Here is a 15,710-nt window from a genome sequence, read left to right as displayed (position 1 = left end):
GCAGGACATCTGAACGGCTGCTCAGACTGCGGCACCCACCGATAACCCCAGCCAAGCAGCAGTTGCCTTTCCCTCCACCTTGGCACTTTTCATTTCCACCGCCCCAGTTTCTTTGTACATGGGTTAAAGAGAGAGAAAATTGACTATTGAGCGTGATTAATGAAACTAACTTCAAAAGGTTTCATTCAGGGTAGGAAGGTTTGATGTTTAATTGAAAACAAAATAGCCTCAATCCTGCTCCCACACTCGGTCTCCAAATAAAAATACAGTAATAACAAATGGCCTATTGCTGCAATTTCAAAGTTTTCAGGCGGCCAGGGAAATGCTATCAAGCTAACGTGATTACTAAAAGCACTACAGGAAAACGTGTATTGACTGATCCTCATAACGAGTTTACCTCCAGACCTCCTCATTACCTGCACATTACAGAAGAGCTTTAGTGAAGAGAATACAATTAGCTTCAGTAACTTTTAATGCCTTACACCACAACTCCAAAGAGTTGTGTACAATAAAAACAGGCACTTAAATGTCAGACAAAAAGATGGAGGAATAATGGTTTTACCCTTTGGTTTACTTACACAAGGAAGAGAAAGTTCAGGATCTATTTGTAAATCATCCACCAAAATTGACTTTATTTCTGTCTATCAGTGTAATTATTCTTGTCACGAAAGAGCAAGGAGTATGTATAGATATCAGTGCTGTCATTAACCATGACTTCCATCACTTGTCAGAAGCATTGACTCCATAGACAGAAGATGAAGCTAAAATTAAGTTAATTGGGCCATTTTTCATACTAAATCAAGGAGGTATAGATTCTAAAAATACCTCACAGCCCACAGTTTGAGAAACAATTTTTGAGCAAACTTAACATAGTGAAACGCAGTAAGTCATAAACACCGTCACAGCATATACTTCAAGAATTATAAAAGAGACATTAGGTTTTTATATTTAATAAGAATTCTGCCATTCTGTACACAGCTTAGGACATGAGTAAGAATTTGTATTTGTATTAAAAATGCCAAATATGCCAAATCAGGGCTAGCAAAAAAGTTCCTTTCTTAAAACTCTTTAAAAATTATTAACGAAGCCTTTAAGACACCAAAAGGCAAATGAGAGAAAATATGGCAAGGACAATGACGACAGTAGCACTCCAAAGGGGAATTATACTTGCCCAAGCTGTTTCCCTCTGGTTAAAGGAACTGTCATCTCAGAATGGGGTCCTGCTGCATCTGGGAAAGTCAGTCCTTACAGAAGAGCACTGAGTATTTTTTAGCCTCTTTCTGCCAAACACAAGTTTTAGGTAATTAGAAATTGGAAGTCAGAGCCATCAATTCACATCCAGAACCAATTAGTATTTGATGACATCGCTCCTCCTGAATTGCCCCTCTTTTCCATCTTGTTCCCATCCATCAATCAGTGTATGTTGTTTGGAAAGTGTGACTTGCTTTTGGCTCAGGTTCTTGTGACACCCAGAGCTGACAAGGGCTCAGTCCCATCAGGGCAGGGAAGCCAGGACAGGTTCAAATTACTGACTGGGGGAGTTGAAAATTCACTTATTCTGGAGAACCTGGCACTGCCAGCACTGGGTGAGGGCTGCTTATGAGACTGCCAGAAGGATGGTGCATTTTGAAATTGTTTCTAATGAAAAAAGCTTTGTAAACTAATGTGTTTCTGCTGTAGATTTTAATTAAACAGCAAAATATTTGTTAAGAATGCAATCTTCTCTGAAGGAATGAAGAGATAGCATTCTGGACAGCCTAAGGTATATTATTTTTTTATTATCTGATTCAAAAGGTAAAGTTTACTTTATATATGCATATGGGAAGTATTCTGCACTTTTTAATATTTTAAAATTAAACTAAAAGCTGTCAAGACTTACTATACGGGAAATTGTTGTATCATCGTGGAGTTGCTTTAGAACATCCCCACCTCTCATTGCAATCATTAGCATTTATTATGTAGTTAGAAAACCACGGAATACCACCACAAGATTGGCCATACAGGGTGACACTGAGCCATGTCACTACAAACAAGGACAAGCTGTTGAATCCTCTCCCAGAGTAAAGTGCCCTCTGTTGAAATACAGACATATGGATTTTTGTAGCCAACATATCACCCCCATATCCTAGGTAGCGCAGCCAGAAGAAACAAGATGCTCGGACCAGACGGACAGCGTGTTCTGCTCAGATTGCCCCAGACATTTGGGATTCCATCTCTTTCCTTTCTCCTTCCCCACCCCATCAACCCCAACAGCAAATTCCCACCAGCTTCAAAAAGGGAGAACTTGATCGGCAGCCAGGAAGTTACAACTATTGCAGCTCTTGTTTTTTATGTTGTGTAAAGGCGCCTTATTTCCTTTTTTTTTTTTTTCCTTTTAAGACAGAAGACTGGTAACAAAGGCTCCCATTACACTGTGAAATACCAGTCGTAGGCAGGAATTAAATGAATAACAAAAATCACAAGCCCAGATCAAACAGTCACAACAAAGGTAAGCAAAACATATAAATGTCACCAATCCTCTTATTCTGAGCATACGCTTTGTAAAGCATGATAAATATCCTTTAACTTCTCCCCAAATCCTCAAGCAAACAAAAACATCCAAGTAGCATCTGTCATGTATTTAATTCAAGAAAATTAAAGCAACTTAGCCAGTATACTGGAAAATGAAGCTCAAGCAGGTGATAAAACCAAAATTCACAGACTTTGATAACCTCAGCACTCTGTTCTCCGCTTCAGGGGTTTGAATGAGCGATATACAACTTGAATATGATTTTGGGGGTTATTTGTGTGTGTGAGGTTTGTTTCCTTTCAACTCCACAAAAGCGGACAATTAATTCTAAAAGCATTCCCCAGGAAAACATGCAATTAAAGATAAAATATAACACAGGCAACTTCCACCACTGAACGCCAGTTCAGCTGCCAGCAAACCAATAGGTAACAAAGAAAATCTCAGAGTTTCAGATCACAGCACCTGGGAGGACTAGTGCAGCTACAACACATACCTGGCATTGCTGTCTATTAAAATGAAGAACGTCCTAAGCACATTTCACAGGAAGAAAAGTTTCCTATATGCAAAGCAAGACTATATTACGTGCAATTTTGCACAATTGTGTTCATTACACATAAACTACTTTATTAAACAAAGCCATAGGTTTAGTCTCATTTTGAAAACCATCTTCTTCCTGTCGTCTAAGGATTTTCTGGGGACAATAGTATGTTTTTATAACCCCTGTGCCAGCAGGAAGAAACCCATCTGCACAGGCAGACAAGGAATAATCACAGAGAACAACCAACCAGTCCATTCAAAATGTGCCATTAGAAAGAAGAATATTTGTTAAAAAAGTCTAGAACTAGTCTATGGGAAGTAGCACTTCCAAAAAAATAAGTGAAATACCTCCAGCTGAAGTGCTAGTCATGGGGCATAAACAACTGTAGCCAATTTTTGAAAATGACACAGCTGAAATAAACCTCAACATGAAGAGCAAAAGCAAACCAATAAAACAAGAGATAAATACAGGAACAGGCCATTGGAAGAAATGTTTCCCCACAAGTGTCCAGCTGATCTTTAAAATTTAATCACAATTCACCAGTCAATGCTTCCTTACATGTTTTACCAAGAGACACTTCCCTGTAAAGCCCCCAGTACATACTGGTCATGTATTTGCTGGGACCACTTAAATCAACTAGTCATTAGTACCTGGTGTGCATGGAACTTAATGAAACAGTCTTTTCATCCATTATCACAGATCAGAAACAATCCCCGCAGAGCAAATGATGCAGTCCCTTAAAAGTCGTGCTGTGTTAACTATTGAGATTGGGATTATAGAGATCATTTTAGAGCTTTATATCGTTTTGTTTAACAATAAAAATCTACATGTGGTTTACTAGGACAAGTTTGTTTTATTAACTCCCCAGTATTAATGAGTTTACATTCATTTTATAGGATTGAAGGGTTTAAGTTTTGGGTTTTTTTTTTAAAGTTACCCAGGGTCATAGCCAGTTAGGAAGGTTACCAGCTTTCCTGAAGGACTGGACAGACTACAAAACCAGTGCAAGATGGTAACTAGTACCCCCTGCTCCTGACCCCTTATACATATTTTTTTTTTCCTTCAGCTAAGTATAAGTTGACAGGAAACAGCTCTGTTAACTGCAAAAACAAGCAGCTACAAGAACAAGGGTGTGAGGGATAGGAAATAAAAGTTATACCATACAGATACTCCTAGCAAATCCAGAACTGGGTTAAATAAGGGAGCTCAGAAACCAAGCCTAGAGCCTGAAGTTACTCCAGACGCAAAGCACAAGTTGTGCTGGACAGTACACAACACCAGGCCCAAACATTCATTTTGCAAACCAGGGCAAAGCCAGCAGGTAACTGATTCAAAGCACAAATATACTCACCTTCTCCAAAGCTTAGTTGCTCAAATCATCGCTGTAAACAGAAAGCATCAGCTGTTCAGAACACAGACACTATAGCCGCCTTCTGCTGGTGGGTGCTTTCACAAACGGATTAAAATATTATAACTGAACAGGCTTCATTTTAACAAGCACTGGTGGGGTCAAAATCACCCACTTAATATATCCACCAACTCAACTACAGGAGTACTGACCTAGAAAAGAAAGAGCTTTGATGCCTCCTGCCCCCCAGCTCCATCAGCGCTGACAGAGCAGACGTGTCTCACTCTGGACTCTTTTGAAGCAAGGAAAGTGGAAGAGGTCAAGTATTATCTTCCACACCATCTTTTTCTGAACACCTTTAAAAAGCTCACAGATTTACCATGTATGTAAGAGATAAGTGCTGATAACTTACCTGCATATCTGAATATGACCTCTACAATAACACATGACGGAACAGTCATTCCACCTACTGCGGTTAGGTCAGGGCTTCTGCAATTCATTCCCCTGTGTTCTGACCTCCTCAGCGCTGACTGACCTTCTCGGTGACCAAGCAGCCAAATACCGACGGCTCTGCAGAGCCAAGACAAGCACTGTGTATCTCCAGAAAAAAAGATGTGAAGGAGCTCTGGGAGAAAGAACACCTGGCAAAATAGTCCCCAAGGGTCCCAATACTGAGAGTCCACCTGAAAACCCCATTTCTCTCCAAAGCAATTAAGAAATATCAACACCAGTACAAGAGACACTTGAATTGTTCATTAACCTCCCACTGCGGCCATGCCTGACAGCAACAATACCATTATGAAAGCACCACTGGGTATGTTGTTTCTCTTATCTTCTCACACAAGAGTCTGTTGTCACTGTCACCTCTTGAAATTTAAGACAGACAAATCCTTAAGCATCAGGTATGTTTATTAGACAACTCAAAAAGTCAGTTTTATTAGACAATTCAAAAAGAAAAGTAGAATATGTTTTAATTTGCATGTTTTAATACTTCATCCTCTCAAGAACCTGGCAATCGCAGAAAATAAAAAGTGTTTACAAAAGTTACAAAAGCTGCACTGCATTCCAAATTACAGAAAACATGATTAGTTGACAAGGAAGCTTTATAAAATGCAGTAACAGATTTTTACCTGATTATGAAACATAGTGATATTGCCATGTGTATATGCATTCACCAAAAAAAAATTTTAAAAAATCAGCATAGTATCGAAATTAAGGCACTTTGGATACATAGTATTCAGTTCCATATAGGAAAACAATTTCAGAGAAACCACAGTGAATTGCTACTGGCAGACAGTGACATTATGCCCAGGACTGGCCATCAAAGCACCAGCTTTGTGTGAATGAGTGAAGCTATCGATTAAAAAAAAAAGCGCACTGACTTTTTTTTTACCCCGACTATTGGATATCAAAGACTCATTCAAGCAAATTTACTTTGGAGGAGGTCAAGGAAGATTTCCATGATTTAAACACCGTTAAACACGATTTTTAAAGTTAAGCATTTGAAATAAAAGTCCACGGTGAAAACCGCATGAAGTTCACATTAAGGATTAGTGTGTGTAGGTGCTTCAAAAGAAGGGAAAAAAAAAAAGCATTGACTTTCTCCATTCAACATTCACCTGCCATTCCATGAGATACCCACCAACCACAGTAATATCAAAGGACACACAGTACAACAGAATAATTTCTCAAAGAAGCAACCTCTCTTCAGGACTGTACTTCTTAGTCCTTCTTTTAATTTCAGATTGTCATGTTTGCTGCCTGTATCCTGATCTGCCACAAGGACACTATTTACCAATAGATCTAGAACAGATTCTACAAATAATGATTCTCTAAAGAAAAATTAATCTCAGCTGTTTTTCACACCCCTGTCTTGAAAGCAAAATTCCATCAGTAATTGAGTAGTTTTGTAGAAATCTATTGCAGCTTTCGGTACATAAATTGTGAGGAGTAACAATACTCAAGAACCAAACCCAGCCAGCACACAAGTACTTTAACAGGAATTAAACAGAATTGTTAGCAATAACTTTAGGCATTTGCAGGATCAGGCACTTAAATTGTGTATTACTGTTGCCGTTTTACTTCACCAATTTGAATGAAAAATGCCACAGTATAGGAAAAAAAGCAACTTCTCCAAAAACCAAAACAGGGCTTATACATGGAAACTATGATCACTCTGAACAACCTGGCTCATATTTGAACAAATAATTTCCATAGCAATACTTTACAAATCAGTAGAGTCCAACAGATTTCATCTAAAGTCAGGCAGAAGACACTGCAAGAGAATTTGTTTACGCACACACAGCATCTTTACAAGTATATTCCTGCTACGTCTTTGATGAAGCATTAACATCCAGAAAAACACTGTCCTTTAATGTTAGTTCTTCAAGAACAACAGCCTAGACACACTTCAGCATAAAATACCACTACACTGTACTGTTCACCTGACACACATTTAAAGTTTACATTTGAAACATGTAATTAACCTTCCTGAAACCTGGTATTCCATCCCTACCTCAGCGATGCTCCATTACTTGGACCACAGAATGACTTCTGTGCCCAGCATCTGAGCGCTCATGCAACATTCATTAATTTGTGAACTTTTGCTCTGCACAGCAATCCACAGGACACTGTTTTGCAGTACATGAGTATCGAGAGAGTTTGGAGAGCAGCACAAATAGTTCCATGCAACTTTAGGGGCAAAAAGCATAGTGCTGGTGAAGCTGCCGCGTTTTGGAGGGTGGATTCTATCGCCTGGTTCCATAGTGTCGCTCCCAGCTGCACAGGGTGACAGCAGCCAGCTGTGAACTGCCCCACACAACTGTAAAACACTCATTTGCAATCTGCTAGTCTAAAGAACTCACAACAGTAAAACATACCCTATGCAGGAATTCAGCGTCTTACTTCACAGAGAAGAAACCACTTCATATCTGTTTTTTTCAAAGAAAGAATAAACTAAGGTGTCTCTTCCTCTACCCCTTGGTAGATGACTGAAATGTCTTCTGGAGTTGTATCAGAATGTGTCTGGACAAAACTACATGCTTCCACAATTTGCAGGATTCAGCAAATCAAAACAGTAATAAAGTTTACTTTTCTAAGTGTGGCTATGTGAATGTTTACTGGGATAATGCTATTTTAAAATATAGTGTTTTACTACAACAATCTATTCTTACAGACAAAAGTAGTAGAGTAAGTATGTTTTAAAAGCAATGAGAACTGAAGAGATACGAAGTCCTACCCAGCAGAACACTCACTTCTTTGCAATTCAGGCATTTCACATGTAAGAATACAGAGTTGTATACTACATTGTGATTGTAAGTGTCCTGAGTGTAGTTTCTTCTTTTGTGAACCTTCATAAGGGAAGTAATGTCAGCTCGAAGCATTAAAATATATTATTCTGAAAATATATCCACAGTTAAGTTGAACAGGGATAAAGCCTAAGTATCTTTGGAGGGGATTTATTATTTAAATGAACACCATAAGCAGAAGGAAGGATTTTTAACCAGGGTTACTTTCTTTGTCTTCAATCAGGTAGTAAATGAGTTGGCATGCCCTATGTTTGGTTTTATGTTATCAAGAAAACACACTAAAATTACAATTACCCAAATAAAAACAAGTACTCATTCATCCATAATCAGAGCAAAAAGATCCATCAAGCTGAACAATACCAAGTAGGATTATCTTTATATTGGCCTATTTTGATTACACGGTTAAAAAAAAACAACAGGCATGCTGACAATATCACGTGTATCAATGATACTACTGTGATTAAAACAAAAGTTAATGCACATCTACTGAAAAAATTAGTAAAACAGCTTATGTTTTGTAAACTTATTTGGGGACAAATTTGCAACCGTGATTCCAGATTTTACTGAATACATGAAGAGAGCTGTCACTAAAGTCTTCTAACTTTGGCTGAAATGTGTTTTTAAAAAGCATGTTAAGATCTGATAACGTAAAACTACGTGCATATGCACACACGTACATCTCAGTGGGCACACACACGTTATACACACACATACACACACAGCGTATACATATGGTGATACATGCTGTAAAACATTACCAGCGTCAGCGCGATGTCCTACCACTGTTCCCAGCTAAAGTCATCTCCTCTACCAAACACAAGGAAAAAGCCTAAAATAGTAAGGAAAATGACTGCATTGCCAGCCAGCACCAGACCACAGGCTCCCCATTTGATCTGAAATGCAAGGAAATGAAACAATCAAAGCAGCTCTTGTAACATCGGTTCAGGCCAGTTATTCATATGCATTAGACAAACTAAACTAAATACTACAGAAAGGTGCTAAAAGCGACTAGGAAAAAAATTAACTCTGTCTCAGCTGAAACCAGGACACAGCATAAACGGAAAAATAAATAACCATTCATGTGACTAATTATTCAATTAGCAACCACTCACATTACTAATACAACACTTCAACAGACAGGCTAATAACACTATGTTTTAGAACAAAATAATTACCTTGCCATACAAATCTCTGAAACGTATAGAAGCCATAGAAAAATCTGGTGAAACTAGTGCTTTCCTTTAATTACCATGCAACAAAATAAGAGATCACCTTTCAAATAAATGCCACTAACAAGCAATGAAAACAGCACGTGGTCTTAAAGGTAAATCGCTTTCTTTAATGATCTGCCCAACTAAGTTTACTTAAATAAGCAGCATTTACTGTTAATTAAAAGCTATAGCTATGAATTAGAGTTCCCCCTCGTGGTCACTTCTGGTTCTCCCTACTGTCAGGTCCACAACTTAAAAAACAAAAATACAGTGCCATGGAAATTGTGCATTACAAATAAATTATAACTAAGCACATAAGTTTTAAGCAAAACTGAAAGGCTGAAGGGGAAAAACAACGTAACATATAAAAACGTCATTGGGTAGCTTGGGAGACAGGACAAGAGAGTCCTTTGCCTTGCAAAACAAATGTGACAAAATCTCACCGCTGAAGAGCAGTTCAGAAAGCAAAGAGAAAAGCAGTAGCAGAATTTCCTCAGACTTTGAGGGGACATAGCATGAGTTTGGGAAATGCTTTGGAAATAGAAGGGCAGCTCTGGAAGTTGGGCCTTTTATCTTTTAACTGATAACACACTCCAGTCACCAAGTTTTCAGCATCCTAGAGGCAGAGAGCAGATGTTCTGAGAGAAAAATAAGGAAGGTAGTGCAAGAAGCGGTGCAAAATTTGATGAGACAGAGGGGCACGAGGTGTACGAGGATATAATTGTCATATTGGACCAAAACAAATCTGGTGAAAAAAAAGAGCTAAAAACTTTCCAGTCATGCAAGTCCTTTGTTTAGGTAAAAAAGCAGAACTGACAATTTCAGCAGAGTGATTGTTTTCATCAGAATTTAGAAACATCGCAATAACAAAGTTAAAGACAGGACTTACAAGCAGCAACAGTGCAGCTGAAGATTATACTCGGTAACTGGTGTCTTACAATAAAAATTAGCAAGCAGAACTTACCGCTTCAACCCGTGCGAGGATTATAGGAAATCCGAAGGCAGAAACAACAATTCCAGTGGTGAAGAAATAGGCCAGTTCCCTGCAGGCGCTGCTGGCGGCATCGCTGTCATCACTGACTCTTTTTGCAATGAAGTGGGGAATGGGGCAGATGAAGTAAAATATTAAGACAAACAGAGGCCAGTACACACTGGGGAGGGAGCAAGAAGGAAAGACACAATCAGTTTAGATGGACGCTTCAACAAGAAGTATCTTGTGTTTAGAAAGAGTAATAGCAATAGCTGTACTTTATGGTTTGAAAAGTGGATTACGTGATTTAACCACTAGCAGGATCCACTCTCTCACACAACCAAGCCTTAATTTATTTCCATTTATTCCACCTTGCAGATTGAGCTCACGCCACCGCCTCACAAAAACGAGTCACCCCACAGGAAACATGGGACGGAAAACATGAACTTTCCCAAATTAGAGGGATGCTGTGGTATAAAGCAGCTGGCCGCAAAGGCGCACCCTGGCGTACTCATCTCTTTGGGACGGCTCTCGGGAGCTCCACCAGGATTTTTAATTGTAATAAGAATCCCAGCTGGAGTCTGGTGGTAGGAGGGTTGGTTAAAGCAACAGGGAAGTGAGGGAAAGAACTGTAGGAGGTTGAAAGTGACTGTTCAGCAAGATGGCACCACTTTTCCTGAGAAAGCATACGGCTGTTTTCTGTCATTTTTTTTCAGAAATGCAGGTACTGGGCAAGGAGGTGGTATTTAATCACAACAAACTGCCGCATGTCCAGAGCCAGAAAGCAGGTGATGGCTGGAAGACACCTAGAGCCAAACAGCCCAGTTAACAAAGACTAACACCTCAATTAACCGATATAAAGAGGGGGAAGCTTTGGAAAGGCAGCCGGCCCGCTCACCCGTAGTACTCCAGGGCGCAGCCCAGCATGAGGAACGTCAGCCCGATGGCTCCGCTGAAGGACAGGGCCACGAGAGCTGCAACGGCACAAGGCTGGCGCTGAGGGGACAGGGCGGGAGGCGGGAACCGCCTCACCGGTCACCCCGCGCCGCCCACTCCCCCGCTGAGGCGACGCCCGGGAAGTGGCAGCCCAGCCCAGCCCAGCCCAGCCCAGCCCAGCCCAGCCCAGCCCAAGCCGGCCCGGCCGCTCCGCCGCCTCAGCCGGAGGTTCGCGGCCCGCGGGCGGGAGCGCTCGGTACCTTTGATCCCCGCCATGTTCGGGGCTCTCGAACGACGCCGAGCTGAGGTGGCGACGGAGCGACTTCCGCCTTACCGGCCGCTCCGCCCCGCCCCCTCCTGCGCCACGTGACCGGCCGCCTTAAAGGGCCCGCGTCACCTCTGAGGCCACTCCCGGGCGGCCCCGCGCTCGCTCGGGAAAGGGGGCGGCGCGCCCTTTAAGGCGCCGGGAGCCGCCCGTTGCCATGGCGACGGGGCGGTGCTTCACTGCCGCTTGTCAGGCCCCGGGGCGGGCGTTTAATGTATATACACACAAACGCACATATATACGTACATGTAAAGTGTATGCCTGTGTAAACAGATGTATACATGTGGCGCGGGCAGGATTTAAACACATAAACACGGTTTTAAAGACCCCCCGCCCATCAGTCAGTGCCGGTTTGCAGCCTGCTCCTTGAACCCCCTGTTTTCACCCCAAAAAAACCCAACCCATGCGCCTGCTCGCTTCATATGGTGCCTCCTTAGGACCTTCAACAGGGCCCTGTGCTGCTGCTAGTCCGCACCAAGAAGGGCACGTCCTTTTTTTTTTTTTTTAAGACCAATGTTTTTAAGACAAGTATTTTTCAAGATCGGCCTTTTCAAGCCTTATATTTTTGGGTCCCCATTTTTGACCCAAGAACAGCCTTTTTGAGGGAGGTTTTGTACAGCCTTTTGGATACACACCTCGGGCAAGGTTTTCTTTAGATATCTCTCATCTCTGCCTCCCAGCCCTTCGTATTTCATATCTTCTCTTATACACACTTTTTTCCCCCAATTTCATTATTAATTTTAAACAATTTAGAGCCAAGAAGGCTGACTAATTATAATGCATAAGTAGCTAAATGCTTCAAGTGAAAATTTTGTCAGGCGCCACGTTTGCTGACTGGCTTGGCTGTGCGTCTTTGAAGTGTAGTAACGTAACAGGAAGTGACAAATTGTTTCCAAAATGTCTTAATTTGGGAAAACCACCTGTAATGCCAACCTGTGAATTATCGCATGGCATCAGCGACCACTTTAAGACGCAATATTGAAACGAACCAAGGCACAACACCCGTATGGTGTGAGATGGTAACCATGGGGTCTGGTCACGGCTTGTGAGGAGCAACCGAGCTCAGCATTTCTGGGCTTATTTTGAGGCACAGAAATAGAAAATTAGACAGAGATCCTTTCACTGTACCTTCCCATACTGCAAAACCTTTGGCTGCCATGAACAAGCAAAAAACCCATAGGGATTTTAATACAAGCTTACATCTTGGTGCAGCTGCTGCTGATGTAAACAGCTTTATACCTGCAATAAATATGCATGCATACCTGACTTAACTTGTCTAAACAATCGAAAAGTAGAAGCGAGTTAAGTTGCCATCTTCTCTATCAGCTGGGTTGAAGGGTTTTTTTCTCAAGCACAAAAGGCTGCATATATTTTCCCATTGCAAATGTTGTCTAAATGAAGCCCTTACTGTTCTTGTAATCTGTTTGCAGTAATGGGAACTGGCTTCTTTCTTGAGGAAATAAAAGCTCTAGGAAAGAAAAAAGTATTTGTCTCTAGAGCAGGTAATCTATGGTTACCTTTATGTGTACCACACAGGTCCCACCCACCAGAGGTGGTATAACACATTGTAGACAAAAGAAGTTTCCATTTAACATACACGGATTCGTTGTTGTTTATCCAGCATTTGCAGATAAATTACTCCGAACTGTGTTTAAAGCAAGAAGGTAGAGTTTTTCCCCACAAGCACAAAAGATACCCAAATTTGTTAATTTGAGCTTTTTAATGTATATACAAATGTTTTAGACCAGTCACAATTTCGTTGAGTATATACTGTATTTACAAAAATTACAATAATTTAGTCAAACAGTAAACCCGAACATTGATAACCTCTGTCACTACCAGATATGACAAGAATTTTTTTTTTTTAGTTAACTGTTTTGATATACATACATCCTAATACTTTCATGCATCCATAAAAACATCAGGGATGGAAGTAATCAAAGCTTAAGTGGGGTAGGGGTTCTTTTGGTAGATAAAGTTTAATGATGGATTTGTATTTTATGAACATATGAGTATCCAGAGTTATGTGCCATGACAAACTCGATACAAAGCTAATGTAGTTTTCATTATTAAAAAAGTACATTATAGTAACGAGATCCTTTTTATTATATAGGCATAGGTCACAATATCTACAAATGTGAATGAGAAACAATAAACCAACAAATCACAGGAACATGATTCACATTCCAGTTATCTCTTTAAATAAGACAAGCACATACTGGATCAAAACATTAATAAATAACATCCAGTTTGTTACTATTATCTTAAGGTCTTTTATGTAAAAGGAGACCTATGTGTTGGTTTCACATTTTCAATTAATTGTAGTAAATAATGGACCAATACAACAAAAAGATGACTTTTATACAGAAAGCAATGTACTTTGACACACTGTCTTTGCAGTAAAAGTTTTGCCACTTGAAAACGTTAAGTGCAACGAGTGGATTGTCTTTAAAAACCACCAGCTTTAAAGACTCACCAACGATGGCAACCTGTTCCTTAAGCAGTAAATACAAATTATTTCCTGCCCACCTTTTTAATATACCTGCATTTTCAAAGCTCAAATACAGATACAACATGTTGATCAATAAACTGCTAAACTTCAGTTATTCTACAAAAGGAGAATGCCAGAATTTGGGGTGAAGAGTGTAAATTGCTTTTTAATTAGGAAAGATGCTTCGGTTTTAGCATCAGAGATATCTCCTTGTGATATTATTGCTTTGGTCCAATATAAACTTTTTAAGATAACCAATTTGCACTGTATTTACCTCAAAAATCAGACCCGGTCCACAGATATCTACATGACAGCTGGTACACCGTGGTCTGAGCAGTGAAGTTGCAACAGGCTGCACTCCACCAAGAGCCTTTGCCAAGTGCTCTGGAGCTGATAAAGGCATAGAGGTGACGAAAGTGGGCTGGAAAAATCTGAATCCTCAGGAGGGGAAGAGTTACTTATAGACTAGGAAGTTTCTAGAACTTTGCAGCAGAGTTTTAGTTTGTTGATATTTCTTTTGTTTGATCGTTTCAAGCTGTTGATGAGAACTTCAGGGAAAATGAAGTACATTCACCCTTCCCCCCAATTCCCTATTCCCCCAGAACTGCTGTTTAACAAACCAACAAGGTGCTGTTTAACATCGATTACTTGTTGTTTGCTTTAAAAGACACTTGCTCCATAATGCTGGGGGATTTCTTCTGCACATTTCACTGCTGGACTGTGAGACGAAATACAGTATTAATGCAGAAGCAGCAGTCAGCTGCCACACTGATCCAACCCAGGATTCAGCTTCGTCTCTAATCAGGCATAATCTACTATATGAGCAATTAAGCAGCAAATGGTGACTGTTAGATGTGTGTCTAAACCACAGCTGAGCACTTAAATTTGATAAAGGTTTGATCCGAACTTAGGAAGAAAGTACATCGAAATCTGGGCTTCACCACCAGTTACTGAACTCAACTGAAGTGTTGCCATATGACATAATCACAAAAAAAAAAAAAAAAAAATCACCAGCTACACTGTGTCAGAGACAGAACAATTCCACCTTTTCCCAGAATGTGTCCTCTCTCGCCTCACTTGAATCCAAAGAAAAATATAAAAGTTACAAGAAACTGTAGCCCTGTGGCTCCCATAGGACAAGCCAGGTGGCTAGAGTTCCTCTCAGCTCAGGGTTCTGGATACAAGTATACGGAAACCTTTCTCTTGTTCTTCATGATAAGTATTAGGCCCTTTGTTTTCTGAAACTTCTGAATTTCCAGCCAGAGCTTGCTTGATCCGTGACATTTGTGACAAGAGACTATTTAAGCACTAGCACAGGTCTGTAGTGGAGACTGAGAAAGTACCTAATACAAGGGTTTTTGTCCTTGGTTTTCAAATTCTGACCAGGCATCATTTAACTCCATAAATATCATCTTTGCATATTGTTCATACGGCTGCCCAGTAGCCTGGAATAAAAACAGAAAGAGGGATATCACATCTACTGAACCAGACTACAAAAAGTTGACATTTGAGCAGCTAGATTCTCAAGCAGTTATTGTTCACTTTCCACAGAGAGTTCTCACTTATTCTTTGATCAGAATAAGCTACTGTTGAGGGCTGCTTACCTTCCTTACAGCTTAAGAATCTCCTGGCTCTTCAGCTCTCCTGCTCCTCAGAGCTGATAACCCCCCAAGTGTGATAAAGCAAAAAAAAAATCCAACTTAGGCTTTGCAAGAGGCATTTTACCTGCCCTGAAGGGCAAGAGCTGGTACCCGACACCCTTCCTTGCTAAAAACAATATTCCTGCATGCCTCTGGGCAGCCCACATCTTCTCGAGCTTTGCCCACTGCCCTGGAACTCTCAGGGCCTCCATTTCCTTAGAAGTGGAAGCCTCATCGTCACCAAAGATTTTCCCAGATGGTGCCATCTCACTCTGGTTGGCAAGTGCGAGCAGCAAATCCACAAGTGGGATAACCAGATAAGCTGATTCTTCCATTTTAGAAGTTTGATTTTAAACCCGCTGCCTTTTCATGTGCTTTATCGCACCTTCATCTCCTTAACCAGGCACAATATTCTAGACTGTTGTTCGCCACCA

General features: G+C 40.6%; 2 protein-coding genes across 6 annotated transcripts in view; both read right to left on the bottom strand.

The window, feature by feature from the left end:
- Nucleotides 1-5,286: 5,286 nt before the first annotated feature.
- LEPROT (leptin receptor overlapping transcript) lies at nt 5,287-11,171 on the bottom strand. 4 transcript variants are annotated; one of them, XM_065656166.1, is made up of 5 exons: nt 11,081-11,171; nt 10,783-10,858; nt 9,879-10,065; nt 8,462-8,596; nt 5,287-7,203 (listed from the first exon to the last, which is right to left on the bottom strand). In XM_065656166.1, the coding sequence occupies exons 1-4, from the start codon at nt 11,094-11,096 to the stop codon at nt 8,480-8,482; spliced, it is 396 nt and encodes a 131-aa protein (XP_065512238.1). In that variant the 5' UTR covers nt 11,097-11,171; the 3' UTR covers nt 5,287-7,203; nt 8,462-8,479. The 4 variants fall into 4 exon arrangements, with proteins under 4 accessions (XP_065512238.1, XP_065512240.1, XP_065512237.1 ...); XM_065656168.1 differs by having other exon boundaries at nt 8,462-8,532; XM_065656165.1 differs by having other exon boundaries at nt 5,287-8,596.
- Nucleotides 11,172-12,893: 1,722 nt separating this feature from the next.
- Nucleotides 12,894-15,710, bottom strand: part of DNAJC6 (DnaJ heat shock protein family (Hsp40) member C6) — a 49,197-nt gene continuing 46,380 nt past the window's right edge. For both annotated transcript variants that reach the window (XM_065655945.1, XM_065655944.1), the window contains one exon: nt 12,894-15,081. In XM_065655945.1, coding sequence (XP_065512017.1) covers nt 14,980-15,081 — 102 coding nt within the window. In that variant the 3' untranslated portion in view covers nt 12,894-14,979. The remainder of the gene's footprint in view (nt 15,082-15,710) is intronic.

The sequence above is a fragment of the Caloenas nicobarica genome, chromosome Z, assembly GCF_036013445.1.
Source record: "Caloenas nicobarica isolate bCalNic1 chromosome Z, bCalNic1.hap1, whole genome shotgun sequence".
In the NCBI taxonomy this organism is placed as follows: Eukaryota; Metazoa; Chordata; class Aves; order Columbiformes; family Columbidae; genus Caloenas; species Caloenas nicobarica.
This window is presented reverse-complemented; position numbering and strand designations above follow the sequence as displayed.

Excerpts from the sequence above, each read along its gene's own strand:
- LEPROT (XM_065656165.1), bottom strand. Across the intron at positions 10,066-10,782 it reads TGCGCCCTGGAGTACTACGG|TGTGTACTGGCCTCTGTTTG; the intron begins GTGAGCGGGCCG and ends CTCCCTCCCCAG. Across the intron at positions 8,597-9,878 it reads TCCTCGCACGGGTTGAAGCG|ATCAAATGGGGAGCCTGTGG; the intron begins GTAAGTTCTGCT and ends CTTGCATTTCAG.